Source organism: Cygnus olor, chromosome 9 (assembly GCF_009769625.2).
Source record: "Cygnus olor isolate bCygOlo1 chromosome 9, bCygOlo1.pri.v2, whole genome shotgun sequence".
NCBI lineage: Eukaryota > Metazoa > Chordata > Aves > Anseriformes > Anatidae > Cygnus > Cygnus olor.
Window position 1 is genome coordinate 2,323,657 of NC_049177.1, and position 20,453 is coordinate 2,344,109.

General features: G+C 42.4%; 1 protein-coding gene across 14 annotated transcripts in view; it reads left to right on the plus strand.

Annotated features, from left to right (window-relative positions):
- Positions 1-2,611: 2,611 nt before the first annotated feature.
- The window catches only part of TFDP2 (transcription factor Dp-2), a 54,448-nt gene continuing 36,606 nt past the window's right edge, over positions 2,612-20,453 (plus strand). The window contains exons 1-5 of one of the 14 annotated variants that reach the window (XM_040567215.1): positions 4,626-5,013; positions 13,865-13,956; positions 15,601-15,766; positions 16,359-16,416; positions 19,531-19,597. In XM_040567215.1, the coding sequence (XP_040423149.1) occupies positions 16,414-16,416; positions 19,531-19,597 (70 nt within the window). In that variant the 5' untranslated portion in view covers positions 4,626-5,013; positions 13,865-13,956; positions 15,601-15,766; positions 16,359-16,413. Of the gene's footprint in view, positions 2,758-4,263; positions 4,358-4,625; positions 5,014-7,811; positions 8,122-13,864; positions 13,957-15,600; positions 15,767-16,260; positions 16,417-19,530; positions 19,598-20,453 lie in introns of those variants that run through there. The other 13 variants (XM_040567208.1, XM_040567212.1, XM_040567214.1 and 10 more) reach the window with 13 other exon arrangements.

Consider the following 20,453-nt stretch of genomic DNA (forward strand, 5'->3'; position numbering starts at 1 on the left):
CTGTGGGTGATTGTAGTCCACAGAAACTGGAGACAAACGATGCTTATAGATTTACCATTGAAAAGAGAACGAAGAACTGACACTCACTTTTTCTTGTGCTGAAACATAGATGGGTCAAATCATGCCCCATTTCCTAAGGTTTTCAGTCATCTACCATGAGTTGGTGTACCTACTCTAGCTGCATCCTTCTTCAAGCTAGATCTCACCTGTCACCATTAGCTTAACTTACCTTTTGTTTTCTTCCTTATCTTTCTGTTATTTTCTGTCTTTCAACCTGGGCTACATCTTGGCGCTTCTGCTCCCTCCTTTTTTTTTTTTTTTCATCTGGATATCCTTGAAGTTGATAGAGGCCATGGATCAACATGACAACCCATAATGCAGCCTGCAGTCTTGGGAGCAAATACACAAGTTGTCTTCATCTCCTTGAAGAGACTTGCATTTATTCTAATTATGGGTTCTGCTATGGCTCTAGCTAAGGCACTATTAAACTGAGCTTTACTGCGAGCTCCATGTTGTTGGCCCAGCCTGTATCCACTTGACGATTCCCAAAAGGCTGTCCAGGGAGTCCTTCCCACTACCCAGATCTTTAGTGAGGTGACCTAACGGTTCCTGTAGTTACTACAGCCTCTCTGGATGATGCAGCTCATAATTTCCTACTTACGTAGAGCAGATCTAGATCAAGTGGCTAAAGCTCATCTTTATTGAGACCACCTTTCATTCCTGAACCTACTTTGATGGGAATCCCGACCTGAAGTCCAGAATAGAGGTCTGTTTGCTGGTTCCTACTAATCTGGCAGACCTATGCAGTCTATGTGTTTGGTTCCTCTTTAAGTACCTGGAATATTTCTTTTTGGCCAATAACACACAGATATCCAGATGCCAAAGCTCAAATATAAAAGTCTGTTGATGAGGTTCCCTCCACTGCTCTTTCTGCTGTAAGGCAAGAACCTGTAGTTATAGAATGTGTGGAACACTTGCTGTGCTTCTGCACCCATGTTCAGCTTCTGAATTTCTGTGTGATCTCAACCTCACTGCTAAAGAAAATGCTTGTTACTGGTTAGTAGTGGCAAGAAGGTTCTACTAGAACCAAACAGACAAGAACTTCAGTCTGGCATTTTTAGCAGAAGATTGTGGCCTTAGTTGTAGTTATTCTGTGCTTTGTTCTCACTGAAGGAGTTTAGTTTTATCAGTGTCTGCCTAAAGAATGTCTACATATTACCCTCTTGATGAAATATCCTTGACTTCTGTTCATTGTTGTAGTTTTGTGTTTTTGCTGGGCTTTGTTCCCAAATAGAGATCTAACGGGAACTGAATCTGATTCTGTCCAAACCATTCCCCTGAAAACAGTTACCTGTGTGCCTTGCACTGCACCTTTTCCTGGTGGTGGTTTTCATCCTGGCCATAGCACAGCTAGAAAGATAGAAGATGACCCTAGGTATTATATAGTCCTCTTCTCTGGACAGTGGTGGAGTTGCCTTTGGAGATTGTAGCATCTGCTACAGCGTGTGATGCGTAGCTGCCCGAAGTCTGAACAGGCTAATAGACACCACATCTTGAAGAACTTTGGTTACTGATCACTAAGCATCTTTTGTTTATCTGTTATAAACATATATATATATATATATACATATCTTCTCAGGAAATTTTTAATGTACTGATATTTTAAAGTGGTACCTGTTGATCAATAGTGAGTTTGAAATGGGCTTTAAGTGGTTAGGCATACTTTTACCAGCACTTTGCTGTCTCAGTTTTTATTAGTATTGTCACATAGAAGGGCACTGAGAGCACTGTCTAAATTCATTCACACCAACTTTCGTTTAAAATATGACAGATTTTACGTCTGCCCTTTCATTTTCACTTCAGATTTTGCCTTGGGGGGGGTATTTATCAGTTTGAAAAGAATATGCAATTTTACACTTGCTACCAGCTAAGTTTGATAGTAAATGTAAAAATACAAGAAAATAAAAATATTGCTAATTTTTAATTTTATCATTTTAAGAGATGCTCAATATTGAGACTGCAAATGTTTTACTTAGGATTGGGCAGTGATGCACCTCATCAGTCCTGTGAAGATCAGGAACTGAGTTGAGAGATGTTAATGATCTCTGCCTTCACGGATGCGCATGGTGCTGATGGTAGGTAGGCTGGCCAAACTGGAATGAAAGTATCATTCATGATGATATATAATCCCATCATTTATTAGAATCGTAGAATATCCCACGTTGGAACAGACCCACGAGGATCGAGTCTAGCTCCTGATAATGTGGGACTACATGGCATGAAATACCCCTTTAATGTTGGCTGGATCTCAGAGCTATTGGATTAACTATGCAAGTAGAAAGGGAAGAGAGAACAATCTTCAAATAGTTGAAAATACTGTTTTGAGCAGACATAGTATGAATTTTCATACAAAACTAAGAAAAGTCAGCTATGTTTAAAATCTCGATGTAATGAGCTTTGCCAATGTTTTTGAGTACTTTTTTTAAGAGTACTTTTTTTAAGCAGTGTTTTCTTCTCTCTTGTAGCAACTAATTTTATGAAACATTAATTCAGTCACTCATTCCTGTTTTCAGCGAGAGCATTTATACTTGCTCCACTGTCAGGCAAAGGAGAAAAAAAAAAGGAGTTGCCATTTCAGTCTGCTAGCTGCTTTTTGTTATGGCTTCTGTAGCACGATCCTTCAACTAGTTCCGCTATATTCAGGATCAGGGAACAGCTCAGAGAATTGCCATTTGAACAGCACTCTTGTGGAAAAAGGTAAGAACCATTTCTTGCCAATCAGTGGGGCATGGAATATGCTGTTCTTGTTTTGTTGTTGTTGTTGTTTGTTGTTTTTTTTTGCACTCACTGTTCTGATCCAAAAAGTACAGACCAAGTTGTTGTTCCCTCTTCAAACAGGTATGTCAGTGCTGTGGGTTGGTTCAGGGAGCGTGGTGGTGTTCTGACCCAGAAGCTGGGCAGCATTTTAGTTTAAGGTTTTACAGGAAGAGGGGGCAAGTTCAACCAGCTCATCAGGAGAAAATCAGGAGAAAAACTGGGGATGTGGGGGTGTTTTGGGTGAGCGTAGGTGATCACAGCAAGGGTTATGGGCTGCCAAGAAAGAAATGAAACTAGCAAACAGTGGAAAATACCATGTTGTGAAGGGGGGATGATCTGAAAAGGGTATGACTAGCCCGAAGGGGTAGACCACTGACCAAGGGCTAGACCACTGACCATTTCATGAGAGCAACATTACAACTGCTGCAGCGCAGGTTTTACTGTCAGAAGTTGCCAAATGCGTGCCTCTGCATGTCTAAGAAACCAATCCAACATGGTTTTCAATGTAAACCTCATTCTGGGATTGAGTTTGGGATTTGTGTAAATTATGAAAGAATGTGTTGGTTTAGAATCTTACACACGTAGTGTGCTCAGTCTCTTTCAAATGGATTGTTGTTTCAGCAGCTTCCAACTCAATAATGTGTGTCTACATAGAGACATCTCATTCTGCAGGTTGTTAAAAGCCAATGCAAGCTACAACAGCGGCCGTCCTTCTTTCTCCTTTCCTTAGTGGTTAAAAGCCTGTTTTTCATGTTTGTCACCACCTCCAGTACCTGCCTGCAGTTCATAGGGGCTTCTTCCAGGAAAGTAAACCAAATGAACTGAAAGGAGGTATTTGAAGTATAAATGTCTTTTTTATTGAGTTTCAGTTATTTGTTCAGCACAGGTAAGGTACTGAATAGTGCAATAAACCAGCCCCCTGGTTTGCTTCCTGGCTGTTCTGAGGCAGCGCCTGCCTTCTGCCTTCGTCAGGGCGTGCTTCGGCTGCCTTGGTGTTAGCTGCTGTGGTTATAACACGAAAGGGGGCTTAAAGAGCCTTTTTTAGTGCCGTTACTGCAGGTGTCCTGCGCCACTGCCCGTGTTGATAAAGGTCTTGTTACCGGTGGCGGAAGAATTCTATAGAGGATGAAAAGAAACTGAGTCCACCCCCTCAGCACGTTTCTGGGCATCTGCTTAGGTCCTAGGTGTGAACAGTCACCGGGCCGCACTCCCCTTGCCCCTGTCCCACATCTTCCCTTCGGCCGCGGTTTCAGACCCCCCTTTCCCAGCCACCCCCCCCCCCAGCGCGGTGCTTTCTTGCCCCGTGAGGGGGCCAGACCCCGACCCTGCAGGGAGCGGGAGGCCCCGCCCAGCTCCGCCTCGCCGCGGATTGGCGGCCGCCGTGTGTACACACACCAGGTGCGGCCAATGGCGGGCGGCGGCCGCCCGACCTCACGCGGGGCGGCGGCCAATGGGAGCGGCCGCTCGCCAGACGCCGCCAAGCTTGTGCGGGGGAGAAGAAGGAGCCGGGCAGAGCGCGGCGCGGCGGCGGCGCCAGGCGGCGAGTGGGGGCCGGGCGCGGGGGGGCGGGGGCGGGACGCGAGGGGCCGGGAGGGGAGGGGAGGGGAGGGAAGGGGGGGAGCGGCGGGGCCGCCACGCGCAGGGGCTCGCGCCCTGGCCCTGGGGGGCTCGCGCCCGCCCACGGGGCCTCCTCGCGCGCGGCCCTGAGGCGGCAGCGGGCGGGGCGCGGCGGAGGGCTCGGCCCGGCCCGGCCCGGCGAGGGCCCCGCCGCCCTCCCGGCGCCTCAGCGCCGCCGCCTAGGCCCGGCTTGCGCCGCCGCGTCCCCTCCCCTTCCTCCCCGCCGCCGCCGGGGCCTGCGGGCACCGGGGGCTGGCTGGGGGCCGGCAGTAGGAGGCCTGTCCCGCTTCTCCTCGGCGAGGGGCTCGGCGGCCGCGGGGGGCCCCGCCGTGAGGGCCGCCTGTCAGAGCGGGCGTGCAGACAATGGGGGAGCGCTCCCAGGCGAACTGCCTGAGGCGGGGAGGAACCGTACCTGCGGGAGAGCGCACCGCCCGGTGCCAGCCCTGGGCTGAGCCGCGGGGAGAGCCCGTGCCGGGGCCTCGGGGGGCCCAGCCCTGCGGGGGCTTTGGTTGGCGTTTTCCCTGTCAGATCGTGATCTGACACAGATAGGGGGCTGTTTGGATTCGTGTAGATTAACAGGTATGCTGTGTAAAAATAAAAGGGAGAGGAAGGTGATCGCTTGGTCGCCTCTGACGGTTTGGAAACTAGTTCAATTATTATCATGTCTCTTCACCAGTATTTTAGCAGCCAATGGATTTATTTTTATATTTAATATAGATTTTTATTTATATATTTATTTATTTCTAAAAAGGATGTAGTCCTGTACTAAGGAAAAGATGGAAAATTATTAAATGTTAGCAAGTTACCTCATGGGTGAATTTAATACTGATCACATTTCCCTGCCAAATTGTTGGTCTTTCTCCTAAGCAGTTCTTGCTTGCTCAGAAATCACTGATTTGACACAAAGAGCAGAAAGAAACCTTTTGACCCATGCTGCATTGATGCAGTTAACTTTATACAAAGCATACGCCCCTGGGTGGAATCCTCTTTATTGCTCTAGAGGGTTCTGATGGGCAAGCTCACTTTTCAGAGTGATACAGTACTGCTTTCAGAGCACAGCACCCAGAGTCCAGCATAAAAGGGACAGGCCAAACAATTTGGCTGAGCAAAATAGTGCTGCTGTGCAGAGGATGTTGGTACTTCAGGAGAGTTCCTTATTTCCCACTCTTGTGTCTGCTGGACGCTATCGTAGGAGACTCCTGGGCATCTGGACCTGCTTGAGGGACAGTTGGAGCAACCTCAAAGTAAAGATACGGCCTTGTGTTTTAGCATCTTGCGTTGGGTTTGGCTAAAAGTGCTGTTACAGGTTTTGGTGAAAAGTAGGAATTGAAATTCTAGTCTTCTATTCCCTGCAGGAGCGTGTAACGTTATTCAGTTCAAGTGAGCAGATCTCTTCACCATGCTTAGAGGAAGGCCTAGTGCAAGTCTCTAAAAGCAATAGAAGAATAATGACTGGATAGGGCTAGGGGAGGGAAGCTGCAGCCCATACTGTGTAGATATTAATACTTAAACTTCTGCATCCTAACGTGGATCAGAGTGGAGGATGGGTTCTGTAGTTATAACTATTCTAATTCAGTTCTTAGAACTGCTTTTCTTCTGATGTGCTACCTTAAAAAGTATTCTTAGAATTGTCTTCAATAAGCAGCAATTTCATACAAAATTTGCTTTGTCTGCATACTTCTTGGTGTAATGATTCAGAATTTCTCAGTTGCCTTTCCAATTACTTTCACAGGACAAAACTATTAATGATCAACACCAAATCTTAAAATAGGAAAAATAAACTGTTTTTTGCGCAGTCTGTTGCAAGGAAATACATGTGGGGAGTTCCTGTGTGCAAAACCAAGAAGCCATTGGAATCAGTAACATTTTAGGTGTTTGGCAGAGAACAATCCACATGTGTTGGTATGCAAATAGTGTGCACATTACCCAAAAGCTGATGATATAACTGCCTGTTGCGGGATCTGAAAAGCCAGGTATGTGCTAGTGATTCTAGGAAATACTGTGAGAAGGTGCAGGTGTAGTGGGCAGTGACAGTTTTATAACAACTTCCTGGTTGGACTCTTGGTGAGTGCTTTGTAGCATCCACTGTTAGGATGAGATTCACTTCCCCACACCCATTTCTTGGTTTACAGACGGTAGCTCTTTTGCAAGAAGGTGAAGCAGTAATAAGTTAGCTTACACTTGTGGTCTCATTAAAGGAACCTTTTTGCTGCTTTGTCTTGTTTCCTGTGTGGAATGATAGTTTCCAGTAAAGGGAAGGAAGGATGGTAGCTGAGGTTATGCTTCTCCTATTCCTAGATAGCCGTTTTTTTCCCAAAAGAAAATGTGTCCCTAACATGAAGTTTTTGTTTTCTTCTGTAGGCTGAAGTCCATTTGTGAATGTAGTTTTGGTCCTGCTGCGTATTTTTTTCCCTTGTTAGGGAAAGTTAGGGCATGCTCCTCTGTCTGGAAAGTCAGGTTCTTGCTGCTGGCAGGTTGGTCTCCGTTTGGGTCGGATGAGGAAATGATTCGGTTCTGTCTTACAGCCTCCCATTCAACAGAGTCCCTTACTGACCGCTGTCAGGTGACTCCTTGGCAGGGACACAGGAAGGCTGCTTTGGGAGGAACTCATCCCTTTCCCAGTGGCAGGGGTTGGCAAGTGTGTTCTGGGTCAGTGACCTCTTTCGTTCACTGGTTTGTTATTGGGAATTTCAGCCCAAGATGTAAGTGGGAAAAAATCAAGAAAAATGTATGTTCAAAATGCAATTGGCAGGTTGCTACAGGTGAGGTTGTGTAAGTGAATTCTTCAACCTGGTAGCAGCTGTTGTAGTGTTTTGTGAGGAAATTAAAGCCTTAAAAGCAAACAGATGTATCAGTGTTTGCTCAGTAATGCTTGTGAATGCCAGTGCACTAATGTGTTAAAAGTCACGTGTGAACCGTAGCGGTCATCCACGTATTAAACCTTTCCTGTGTGAGCAGGAGTTATATTTACCGGAATAACTCTAATTGACCTATAATAGAAATTACGGTGGTGACATGACCAGTAGTTGAGAGTAAGATTAGGAACTACAATCAAAAGGGAGCTTATGTCCCCAGAGTGAAATCAAAAACCCTTAGTGAGGGGTTCTCCATACGTTGTAAGGAAAGAGAGAACTTCTCCCTTCATTATAAGCTTGAGCTTGAGAAACTTGAGAAATCTATTTCTGTTCTCTGAAATGTGCAATCCAACTGTTGCAAGCTTCAGTTAGAATCCAGCTTACGATTGTGAATACCTCTAAACAATTTTTAAATATCAGTTACTTCATATGTAAAACTGGTAAAATTCAGGCTGTGTATCCATTCTGTATAATAGGTCAGGCTTCTGTTGTCTCTCATAAGCAAATATTCTTGCTCTTCCTTGCTGTGTAAGAAATTGGGAAAGCTACGATCTGAAGACAAAACATCCCGCCACTTCCTAATACATTTTCAAAGCAAGCATGCATTCCAGTGAACTCCCCAAAAGCATGGATTAGTCTTCATTCGAGCAAAACATATCCAACCTTTTGTTACACTTCAACCCAGCAGTAAATTTGAAGTATGCCATAAATGCTTTTTTCAGAGGCTGAATCACGACATGGTGCCCAGGCAGAGGGAACTGCTCAGACAGCTTGCTCAGCTGAAGGTTGGTGCTGTCTTGTGCGCAGGCCTAGGTGGTCATCTGGTGTGTTGGTGAGTCGTGGCATACAGAGAGCTTCCTTCTGCCCTCTTCCTGCCCGTGGTTGCTAGTCTGAAACTATTAAGAGCTAAACTCACTCAGCAAGGGGTCAGGTAAAAATGGGAGTTGTTGAGAGTGTGCAGCGTGGGGAAGGAGTGGGGAACTATGAAACAGGAAGAAGTGGGAAAGCCCTTTTAGCAGTGATAGTGGCAGGATCTTACATCAGCGCAGCTTGTTGCAGGGAGCTGCACCCTTTGGGTAGTTTTGTATGCTGTAATCAAGATTTGAAAGTTTGTGCATCGCTAGAAAAAAAACCACCTTTTTCCTCTTTTGCCTTTCTTCCAAATTTTTTAACTTTTCCCCTTTGGTGAATACTGTCATAATCTTCAGTCCAGGCAAGAATAGAGTTAATAACAACTTTACACAGGAGCAAAGCTCCTAGTAAGTTATAAGCAAAACATGGTAAAGAGCCATTAAGTTTCTCCCCATCATCGAGTTCGTTATCCCTATATAACTTGGTGATCTTTAATTAACTGTAAATGTAAAATTATCTTCAGTTCATTGGACATGAAGATCCTTCCAGCTGCAGGGTATGGAAAGAAGCGTATCTCAACAGGGCAGTTACCCTGTGCCATGTGCTTGCCAATGTACTGATAACTCTGGAAATTCTAAAATCTCAGAGCTTATTACAAGGCAATATCCAGAGCATTCTCTGAAGTATCATACAGCATGTACACTGGTGGTGGTAAGAAGCTTGTTTGAAACCTCAGTAGTGCAAAAGATGCTCCTGTCAGCTGAGTTTAGTTGAAAGAGAAGCTGATGTATTTATTGGCAATGCACAAAGACTGGCTTACCGAGGTATTTTTCAGTCATTCGTATACATCACTCAATTTTGTTTTCCAAATGTCATCCCATTGCTAAAATGAACATCGGAAGAGAAAAAAAATATGGTTTTGAAAATATAGTATGCTCTTAACTGGCAGAGGGTATTACCTGCCTCTTTGTACTGAACCAGTAGAAGCCCAAATGTTGCGCCCTGTATCGCAGTCGGCTATGGGAAAATACTTGGGCTAGAAGGCTACCTAGAGAACAAAAGATAAGCTTATAGAACAGGTTGGCTACTTAACAGAACTGCTGCTAAATTTCTGTTGCTTTGAAACGTATCGGTGCATGTCAGTGCTGACAGAAGTAAGTTGTCTCTAAAACAAAAAAAATGTTAAGTCATCTATTAAGTGGTGCGTGAATGTTACCCGCTCTTCTGATGTCAAACCCTACATACTTTATCTTGAATGACAGTAAGCTGGTTTGGGGAATTAAAAACAGCCTCAGACTAGGTTTAAGTACATGGAAATCATTCCACATTTAATGTAACCTCCTCATTATTTGAGCAATAAGGGACGTGCTTCACCTCAACGATTTTGAAACAAGCCCTGAGTGCTGCAACGTGTAGTTTAGCGTTGCTACTCGCATGGTGCTGGGTACGTCTGAGAGCCTGTCTAAGAAACTCTGTGCCTTGAGGGAAGGGATAGCCAGTTGCAGGCCGATGGGATTTGGGTCTAAGGCAGGCATGGCATCAGGCCGCTCAGCACTGCCGGGGCTGGACCAGCAGCAGCACTTTGGGCACAGCACTGACTGTAATGCGTGGCAGCCAAGTGCTTGTAGATGTTGGGCACCGTCAGCTGGGAGAGTTTTATTACAGCTTTGGACTTTACCCCTGTGCTGTGTGGCGTTGTCCCTTGTGCATCCACTCAGACCTATTTTCATCGCAGGTCACCGTGCTGTTCCAGACATCTTGTGGCCTCCATTGACAGCTTTTGCTCGTTGTGTTGTAATGCCTGCAACAGTGACAGCAAATTCAGCCAGTCGTAGCAGTAATGGGGATGCATTGTTTGGGATCAAGTCAATGCTGAAAGGGATCTGATTCATTTGCTGCCTCAGTATGTGCTGCATGAGGTCTTAGAGGGACACTTCCCCGGCACCCTCCTGACAAACCACACTGAATGTCAGCTGTTTGTTGTGTAACTTCGGTGCTGCTGTCAGGAGGTGCCCCGTTGGTTGTTCTGACAGCATGCTGGCATTTTGCGCCATCACAGCAGCTGAGGAGAAACTGGTCGGTATGGGTATTTACTTGGTTTCTTTCCTTCTGATTTCTCTGATGTTAGTTGGTTACCCCAAAGCACAGGATGAGATGTTTGCTTTCAAATAGGTTCACATACAACTATATCTTCCTTTTGTGTCTTGGCTTAAAGCAGTTGAGTTCATTTCATTTTCGTGGAATGTAGTAGTGAAAACAAAGTACTTTTGTACTTTGGCTTCATAGGTTGCAGTCTTTTAAGTCATATAAAAAATGATTAAACCTTGAGTGCTTCAGAATTATCCAGTCCTAAATAGTTTCTTTTTCAGTACTGTACGCAATAATGAAACCACGTTTGGTTTCACTAACAGCCATAATTTGTAGAAAGAAGATAAAGCAGTGTTTGTGCTTCGTGTGCCTTTCAGCCTTCAGAGCTCTACATGGGCTTGACGCTTTTAAACTCCCTCCTCTTCTCAAGGTATTATATTTTGTTAAAAACTCCAGTACCATTTTACAGTCAGGTCTCTTAGATTTGCTTTGTTCAGTCTCTAATCACCTTGTCTGTTATCGGCTAGGGCTTTCCTGAAGGCATACTTTTACTTTGCTCACAGTAAATGCTGGAGAAAAAAAAAGTTGTAGTTCCTGTAAGATCTTCATCACGCATATCATAGTGGGTGTTCCTTTTGCATGTTTCCTAAGAGCTTCTTCCTTTTTTAATATTATTTCCAACATCAAAATTAGGTATGTGACGTGCTGAATACACCCTTTAGTTGGGTTTTTGGAGTTCATTAAGTGACAAACTGGATGTTGTATGGCCATTCGGTGATTCTGTGACATGGGTATCCCTGTTTTTTCTTCCAGTCTGTGGGTCAAGTTTATTCCTTGTGCATATACATAAAGGATAAAACTGAGACTATGTCATCTGAAGATGACTCGGGGAAAAAAAGTTTGTCAACAAATCAATGAAATCTTCTTAGAGATGTGCAAAATCATTAATTTGAAGTTCAGAAACTTGGTAACAGACCTGTTTTTCTGTTTCTCGGAGTACCAAGAAATTAATCTGATGAGTACATACAGATTTTTTCACTAAAATCAGTTCTTCCTGACCTCAGTTGCTTCAAAAAGGAATTGTATACTGAAACATTTTTCAGGAACAAGAAGGTGACACACTTCTGGGAGCAGGTGGATTTGGGACCAGTACTTTGTAGTTTTGAAACTTTACTGCTCTGAAAGCGGAGATACGAGGTAACATATGTGTGACAGGTGGTCCGCTCTGTGTGGATGCTGTGCATAAATTAGTTGTTTAACATGAAGCCTGTGCTGCTTAGTAAGGAATCTCTCTGTCACCGCTCTTCTCTGAAATCAGCTTTGGAGTGACGTAGCTTGGAGCTAGTGCGTTAGTGTGAAGCATTCTGCTTTGTTGTTACTGCAACTTCAGAGTAAATCTGCCTTTTAACTTGTAAGGAGGAATATGTACAGGTAACCATTCTTGCACTGTTTTGTGGTAACTTGAGCTTGATTATCTAGGTTTTCATAAACTTAAAGTTGTGGAAGAAATCACAGCTCAAACTTTACAAAGTTACACAGTTCACTTTGCTCACTGTGCTCTACATTTGACCAAAAGGCAAAATTAGGGGGGCGGGTTATAAGCCAAGGCTTAGGTTACAAAGGGAGAACCTTAGTTCAAATAAAGCAGCCTCTGTGCCGTGTGCCTTGGGCTCTAAACCTGCCTTTAGGCAGCCTCATTTCAGTAGCAACCAGTTAAAGGACAAAAAGGCAGAGGTTTATGTTTCTGTATCAGTGCAGTGCAGGCTGTCAGACAGTGATGGGGACTGAGGAGAATCTCCATTCTGAGGCCATCTGTATGGGTTCTTTTGTCTGAGCCTGACGAGAGGTCATGGCAGATGGTGGGGTCGCAAAGTCTGGCTTCTTGAGCTTGACAAAGTGTGTTCATAAAGCTGGAAGAACACCGACTGTTCGTGCAGGCTGAAGAGCATTGTGGCAGAGACGGTAACAGTTTATGGACGATGCCTTCTGGATCGCTAAGCCTGGTGGCAAATAACCTGTCAGAGATGGAACTACTTTGCTTATCTGTCAGCAGTTTAAAACTGCTTAGCAGGTGTGTTCTTAACTACGCTTTATGTGAGTACATTACTTGTAAAGCCTCTTAAAGCAAGACAGATAGGGTAAGCTACATAAATTTTGGCCAGGGCTCCAGATGACATATTTGGAAAGTGTGTGTGGAAGGAGGAGGAAGGCAGAGAAAGAAGTAGCATGCGGATCCTCATTTTCAGGTGTGGTGCAGGTTGTCAAGTGTTTGCTCCTTGCCATGACTACTGTTGCTTTATGGCCTTTTTGTGGCAACTTCAGGTTTCAGTGTGGTGTTGGCGTGCTATACGGCTGCTTGGTCACAGCTGCAGGGAGGCCAAGACCTAGGGGAGATGGATACAACTCCTGCAACAGCAAATGGAGAACACCTCCAAGTTGAATAGCATATTTTCCACTAACCCTAGTAACAGTTGAAGGGATATAATGTCTGAATGCTCCAAGAAATCTATAGAAAAGTCACAGAATTTAGTATTCTTCTGGATTAATCAAAATTGTGAGCGCAGTGCTGGTAGAGTCCCTCACGAGCAATGTACACTGCTGAAACTGGTTGGGTACTTCCTTAGAAGGGAGGTGAAGACACCGGCCATTCTCAAAGCTTGCACAGGGTAAATCACAGAGGAAACAACATACATTGCACCTGCTTTTACAGTTGGTGATTTCTGCTGTAAATGGTTGTGACTCATAGATAGTAACTAGTTTAGGCATCTTCTAAAAGATTTTTCTGAATCGATTCTACTCTTGAAAGTGTGAACATTTCTCGCTCATGCATCTAAGTGCAATTCAGATGACTTTTGTAGTCCATTTATTAACAGCAAGTAGTACTTATACAGTACTTTCAAAGTACTTAAGCATTTTGTCAAGTTAATTCTGTCTTTAAAATGGTTTTTGCTGCCAGCATTGATTTGTAACTTGTTTTCTTCAGTTTTCTGTAAGACTTCTGGAATCTTTGATTTAAAAAGAAGTCATTTTAAGTATTCTTCAGTTTAGTAGAATGTTTATCTTTTCCTGGAACACTAATATTCTAATTCTAATTACAGTATTAACCTTCTTATGTAAGGACAATATAAAAGCCTGAAAATACGTATTTTAAAAAATGAGTTTGAACTGGAACATGTTTTTTTTAGATGTTTCCGAAAAATACTAAATGTTTACTGTGTGGGTACATTTTGTATTATTTCCTACTTCTTATCAAGATCTTTGAACATCTGCAGCAGTGGAATTAGAAGCATTCTCTGGAGGTTAAAGACGCAATGGAGGGAATTAATTCTCTTCTAGTTTTTAGGGTCAGTCTGCATTAGATGTAAATGATTGCATGACTTTAATTACGAGACTTTAGTAATAGTATGACAAGCTCTGCCAGCACATTAATATATTTGGAGCTCTGTATATAAGATTACATCTCTGACTATTTCAGACAATGTAAATTTCTAGTATCTGTGCAGAACCTTACTGTTGTGGTGATACTAAAAAGAAAAAAAAACACGTAAAAATCTACCATCCTTGGGAGAAGCAGGGTTTCAGATAGAGAGTTAGTTGAAAATGTATTTTAACTCAGATGTTTTACTTTCTTACAGGATGTTCATTTTAAAGATTACGTGAAGATGAAAAGGGATATCTTATGGTTTTACAGAATATAAAGCAATACTCTGACATGACGGCAAAAAATGTAAGTTTATGATTCTATAACATGTATTACCTTTTATATTGACATGCTACCGGTCACTTCTGGCTTTCAGAATTTGACGGTCTTTGTGTTTGATTCTTTGAATGGACAAGATTTTTGTGTACTACACACACATGTCCCAGCATCTTCTGCAGTGTCAATTAAACGAGTTGGAGGCTCTTTAAGGATATAGAGTTTAATCAGCTACAGGTCAGGTTGATAATCAAGGCAATGCTTTATGCTGTTGTTTCCACTAACATCGCTCCAAACTTACTAGAGAGCTTCTCATTTTGTTGAAGCACCAGAGTAAAATCCTTCTACTGAATCTGAGTCTCAAAACTAGAAAGAGCAGAAATACGACACGTTTCTGTGCTCGTGGCTGAACACTCCTGGTTTCAAGAAGACTCGGGGCCTTCCTGTGTGTTCATCTGCCATGTTAACTGGATTGTAGAGTAGTGTCCTGAGGCTCTATCTTTGACTTCCCTACCCCCAGTTCTGAGGAAGCTAATAAAATGGGTAACAGCCTGACCTTAGTTTTCTGCCTGAGTAGCTGTGCTTCTTGAAGTACACAATTTGTATACAGAACAGTTTTGATTAAGCTTGGTGGTCAATGAGTGAATATTGCTTTGAGTCCTCGGCAATTTAACTGTTGGTTGCCTTTGGAAAAGCATCCTCTGACTTAATTAAATCTGAACGGGTTTAGGAAGCAACATGACTAAAGATGTAGGTACCCCAGAATAAAAGTGCAGATAGCCCTAGGATGGCTCTCCATTCAGTCCTTCAGAAACTGCTTGAGTTTTTGTACATATTTAGTTAGGTCGATGTTGCGGGCATAGCTTGGTTAAATTAATTCTCAAGTCTTGGAAGGTTTCTTATCTGTTGGCTTATTAATAGTTTTATTTGGTGTGTAGTTCCAGGGAAAGCTTTCAGATGTCTTATGTTTAACTGTTTGATTCAAGCTGACAGAGTTAGAAAATAAATTGATGTATATATGCAAAACCCTATGACTTACTTCATGGGCCATATTCAGCTGTAGTGTAAATAGATAATTCATCTGATGTACGTGGATTAGCTACACAAATCTAAATCATTTGTGGGTTTGACCTTTTCTTCAGTGCCGTCCGAGGATGAATACCAATGCCAATATAATCCGTAGTGTTCTGCAGTACAGGTAGATACATTGGAAGGGGTCTCAGGAGCGCTTTGCTCCAGCACCCTGATTAATGCTCCTGGATGCTTGCATTCAGAGCCCAGTTGCTTGGGGCTTTGTCGAGGGCTGCTCAGGGCTTCAGGTTTGAAAACCTCCAAGGACGGACATTTGACATCCAGCCTGGGCAACATACTCTTGTGCTGAATATAGATAGATGTTTTTGTTGCTAGTTACTTTAAGTCAAGGTTATGGTTACTTTATAGAGAGAGTATTTTATTCGTACGCATGCTATGAAATTTTCCACATTAAACTATGCAAACATAGTTATTTAGCTACTGTACTGTTTATGGGTTTATTTAATTTAAAAAATCAGTTGCTGTGGTGCAGACGGAAGTAGAACTTAGTTTTCATATTTTTTAGATATACCCATTCAAAGGATTTGCAAAACAATAGTGTGAAAACAAGGGTGATTATATGCTTTCTGTTCTTATTTGTAGCATTTTTACAGGATTTCATAACCAGATTTACTCAGGCCAAGAGTGTTAGCCCAAGAGTGTTCTATTGCTGCTAGAAGGCCCAGGAATGCTTCTGAGTGTGTAGAGCTGCAGGGTTTAGCAATGTATCTCTGGGTTTCTGCAGCCTGAAACATGCTTTGAATGTAAGGTTGGTGTATGTCTGTTATGCTGTCTGTAATGCTTTACTGATCTGCAGAGGTTAAGGTGAAACATACTTTTTGGGCAGAGCTTCTCTGCAGATGTATCCCCATCATTTTTCTTTCTGTTGAAGCATCAAGGACAGAGAACTCAAAAGTAGTGGAATTTGGACATGCATTCATAACATTCCTCATTGCTGTTTTTCCTTGCTAAACTTTTTGTTGTGTCATGGGAGAATTATCACCGAGCAGTGGGCTCATGAAATGCAGAACACTCCTAGTATGCTTGCGGAACATATCTTATGGATAATTTGATATCTAATATATCTAACATCTATAATTTACAGATAATTTGATATTTAATATATCTAGTATCTAACATATCTAACGGATAATTTGACTTTTTCCAGAAAAGAATCCCAACCAAAACACCTGCGAATAACAAAATGTTGAGTAAAAGTCATGAATTCTCAGAGATGAGATGTTTACATGCTTACAGTATGCATTGTACCCATATGCTATTTAAGTTGCCTTGTTGCAATGGGTTATTTTATTCTTTTCTTATGTCATAATGTGCCTTTTTCTTACCTGTTTTGTACTTAGGGTAAGAAGGCACCAAAACAGTATTGAGAAATGGGGAAAAAAACAGCAAATACTCATGGTAAACTTATTTTCAGGGCAAAATAAATAACGTGCCTCATACAGATCATTTGAATAAGAACTGTTAATTTTGATTGTCTAATCTGATTGTCTAATATAAATGTGTTTGTCACTGCTTCTCAGAGGGTGGTTGTCCTGTCAGTGATGAGGTCAGTTAACATGGCCATAAGAGTTGTCCTTTCACATGTTGATGTGAAAGAAAATTAGAATAATTTAGCTGCTGAAGTTGGTTAAGAGGGTCTTAAACAAGCCTCAACACTTGATTTAGAAAGGGAATTCCTTAAAAACAAAGTAAAGAACAGTAGCTGTTCTGAAGTAATATTCCATGCAAATATGATGTTGAGAGAGCCTTTCTTAGGTCCTGAGGTGTTTCAGTATGTGCTATTACAACAGTATGTCTACAAATCAGTCTGTCAGGGCTTACAGATATAAGAAAGCAACGACGAACAACTTCTGCATGCTATTATCTAGAATAATTCTAGGTCAGAGAGAACGAAAATGTTTTAGGTTGATGGGATAATGAATTTCCTGTATGGAAAGGGAAGGGTTGCAGGGAGAGACTGGATAACTGAGCAGTATGTCAACCAGTGGAGAAGGCTGGTAAGTTACAAGGGCAACTAGTGAAAGTTTGCCCCCATCTAAGATTTTGCTCTGTCCTTTGTTGGTTGTTTTTTGTTTGTTTGTTTTTCCTGTCCCCTTGCTCTGTTTGGAAACTTCTTGGTCACCTACTAGGAAAGGGGAAAAAGACAAAAGACTTGCTGAAAACATTTAATGGGATGCAAAGGCCCCCACCAAGTGTATGTTTCATCTTGCGTCATGGTTGAATTTATCTTGCTGCAGATAGACAAAAACAAGAATCCCGCCCCTGCCATACACAGTAGTCCAGACACTGTGGGGCAGTGTTACAAAGCAGAACTATCACGTGGACCATACAAAACGTAATAAATGATGCATACCTACGTAAGCTAAGCCTGTAGCCTTAATTCTTTAAATAGGGTCTGAGTAAGAATGGGTTACTTGTAGTGCAGCTAGCTACTTTTTTTTCCCCGTTCCTTAAAATCCATTTTGGATTACATCTGAAATTTTCAAGCAGTTTATGTGAAATAGAGATTACATCTCTTCCTTTTGCCAGGACATAGGTACTTAGATGATTAAACTAAAAGATCCCCAAAATCTGTGGACGTTACAGAAGTGCAGATAACAACATGACCTGCATTGACATTAGTGACATCAAAAGGAAATACTGTCAAGTTCTTGTTCTGTTGCAGCATCGTAATACCGCATCAAACTTTGCTCTTTTTGTGGGTTTAGCTATGGTAATCCTTCTGTAAGAGAAACACTTTTTATCTGTCTAACATTTTTATCTGTCACTTACCATTTAAGCTCTCATGAAATTCATGTCGCTCCAGTGCTGTTCGTTGTGGAGTTTCCCAAACTTTCCGACGCCTGTTTTGGATCTCCTGCAGAACACATTTGCAGCGTGACCCCTTCCCACACGAGGTGGCAGAGCAGCCCACGCCCGGGTGGAAGCACTCCCAGCCCCGGGCAGCTGCTCCGCTCCCCTTCCTTTCCCTCCCTGCTCGCTGCCTGCCTGCCGCTGCCACCTAGTGGGGGAAAGGGAAATCTGAGGAAAACCAGAAAGGCTTGCTTTGTTTTAAGAGCAACTTCTGGTGACAAAGTAGTCTGCAGCGACTAAAGCAGTTGGTTGCCCGCCTGTGCACGGGTGTGACAGGAAAGAGCAGGTCCAATACAAAAAGCTTCTGATATAAGCTGATTATCTATATTGAGTGTCTGCACGGCTTTTTGTTTACAGAGGTATGTAGCTTAGCTAATTTAGGCAGTATTTTATGGTGAGGGTAGTGCAGCAACAGTTAAGGTTCATATGTTGCTCCTGGTGGTGGAAAAATCTTAATAATGCTTCAAAAGTCTGGCACAGTGCTGAGGGCAGATTTTCCCCTTCAAAACTTACTTGCCAAGTACAAGCTCTCTGGCTGAATGGAGTGACTGTGTGCTTCTAGTAGGTACTTTTTGTTCTTCTGCAATTTAAGTCAGTGATATGTTACTGCTGTTTAATTTGTCTTCAATCAAATGATTCTCTAATTTGATATGATTAAAATTCTGCTAGCAAACCTAGTGTATATTTTTACTACATACATCTCTAAAAAAAGGCAAATATTTGATCCTTGATTGCATAATTGTTTTTTCTTAACTTGGATACCTGAACACTTTGTTCCAGTTATTTAGAGAAACACTCGAATTTTATAACAATTCTTAAAGATTTTGTATTATTTTGTGTAGTTGCCTGCTGGAGGACTTGTGCTCTGATTCTGAGCAGGTTCCAGAGGAGCTCAGTCACTCTGTGCTTACCGCAGCTTCCGTCTTGGAAGCAAAACAAAATGCTTTGTTGAGCAGAGCTTACTAAGGCGCTACAGGCGTAGTGCTCTGAAACTGCAGAACGCTGTATCGTTCTTTGCTGTTGCTGGGCCCATCCCTTCCTAACTGGGCTCTGAGGGACTTTCCATCTCCTCCCTATCTAGGAATGGTGATCTTGTGTTTTTCTATGCAAACGCCACCTTTCTGTGCTGTGTGTACATGCCAAAATCAGAGATGTACCATTGCGTATATGATTCATGTTCTCCACATCTCCAGTAATTTACCCTGACTGTAAATTGGGTTATCTCTGAAGACCTGGGAATGTATTTTAAAGACATCAGTAGGCGTGGCTCTCAGCCCGGTGTGCCATGGTGTCTAGTACTGGGAATGCAGGACATTAGGCCGATTTCTCTGGTGGTGTTGGTCGCAGCTGCTCCAGGACACTGACCTACACCATAATAGTCAAAATGTCCTCCTTAAGTCACGTATAGTACAGTATGAGAATAGTGAGGGGTTTTTTTTGGTTAAGAACTTAATTCAAATTAAAGTTTGTCTTCATATATATACGGTAAATGTCTTGGAACCTTGCTTCAAACCTCTTGCTCTTCTTAGGCTGCACCAGCCATAGGGTTATGATGTTTCAGAAATGCAGAACCCATTAATTTCATTGTACTGTTAGTTGCATACTGGAAAACATAGAAAGGTCTGTCATATTTTAAGACTTCAAAAATGTTTTGTTCAGGTGGGTGTGACTTCCACAAATGGAGACTTGAAAGGATTTATAGATCAGAACCAGAGTCCAACAAAAGGTAAGAGAATTCTACTTGTATACATAGTAGAGAAGCATACATTATTTCTCTCTTCTGTTACCTAATTGAGAATTATTGCTCATTTCACAGCATATGACTAGTTCAGTTTTGGGAGGCTCAGAATTTAAATGTTTACAATGTCCTGCATGCATCCACACTGGTAGATGCTGTGTTACTGACCCCAGGTGTTTCTGATCTTGAGGTTTTTAGAGGGGGAATAGAGCTAGTAGTAAAAGCAACTAAAGTGTAAACAAGCCTTCTGTTTCCTTTTTTTGATTGCAAGTATTTTACTGAATTTCCTGATTTCCTGCCCTAAAATTCCCAGACTCTGTTGCAGTCATCTTCCCAAATGGGAGAGAAAGTTAAGTGTGCTTTCACAGTTAGTAATACCTTGTGGTACTTTTATAAGTGGTGGGCGATTTAAGATAATAATGTTTTGTCCTATCCAATTTAATGTCAGCATTTCTAGGTGAATCACTTCTGACCAGTGTGTTGTCAGTCAGAATAGCAATAGGATTCCAATAAAACACAACCACAATGCCTTCCTAGTACTAGTAAAGTCAAGGATTTAGAATTTATGAAACATTTCAATCAGCTTTTAGAAGTAAATACTGTTTGCTGCTATGCACTGCAATAAAGAAATGCACATACTAGCTGGAAGAATGATTTTTGGCTCTTCACAACACTTTAGATGCATCAGACTTCAGAGTCTAAAAAAATTAACGAATCTAAACAGAAAATTTCTAGAGCTACGATATTTCTAAACTACACAAAACATTACAGACTGGTGTTAGGCCTTGGAGAAGTAATTTATCGGGCACTGGCAAGATAATTACCCTTCTTGTTTCATTGTTTT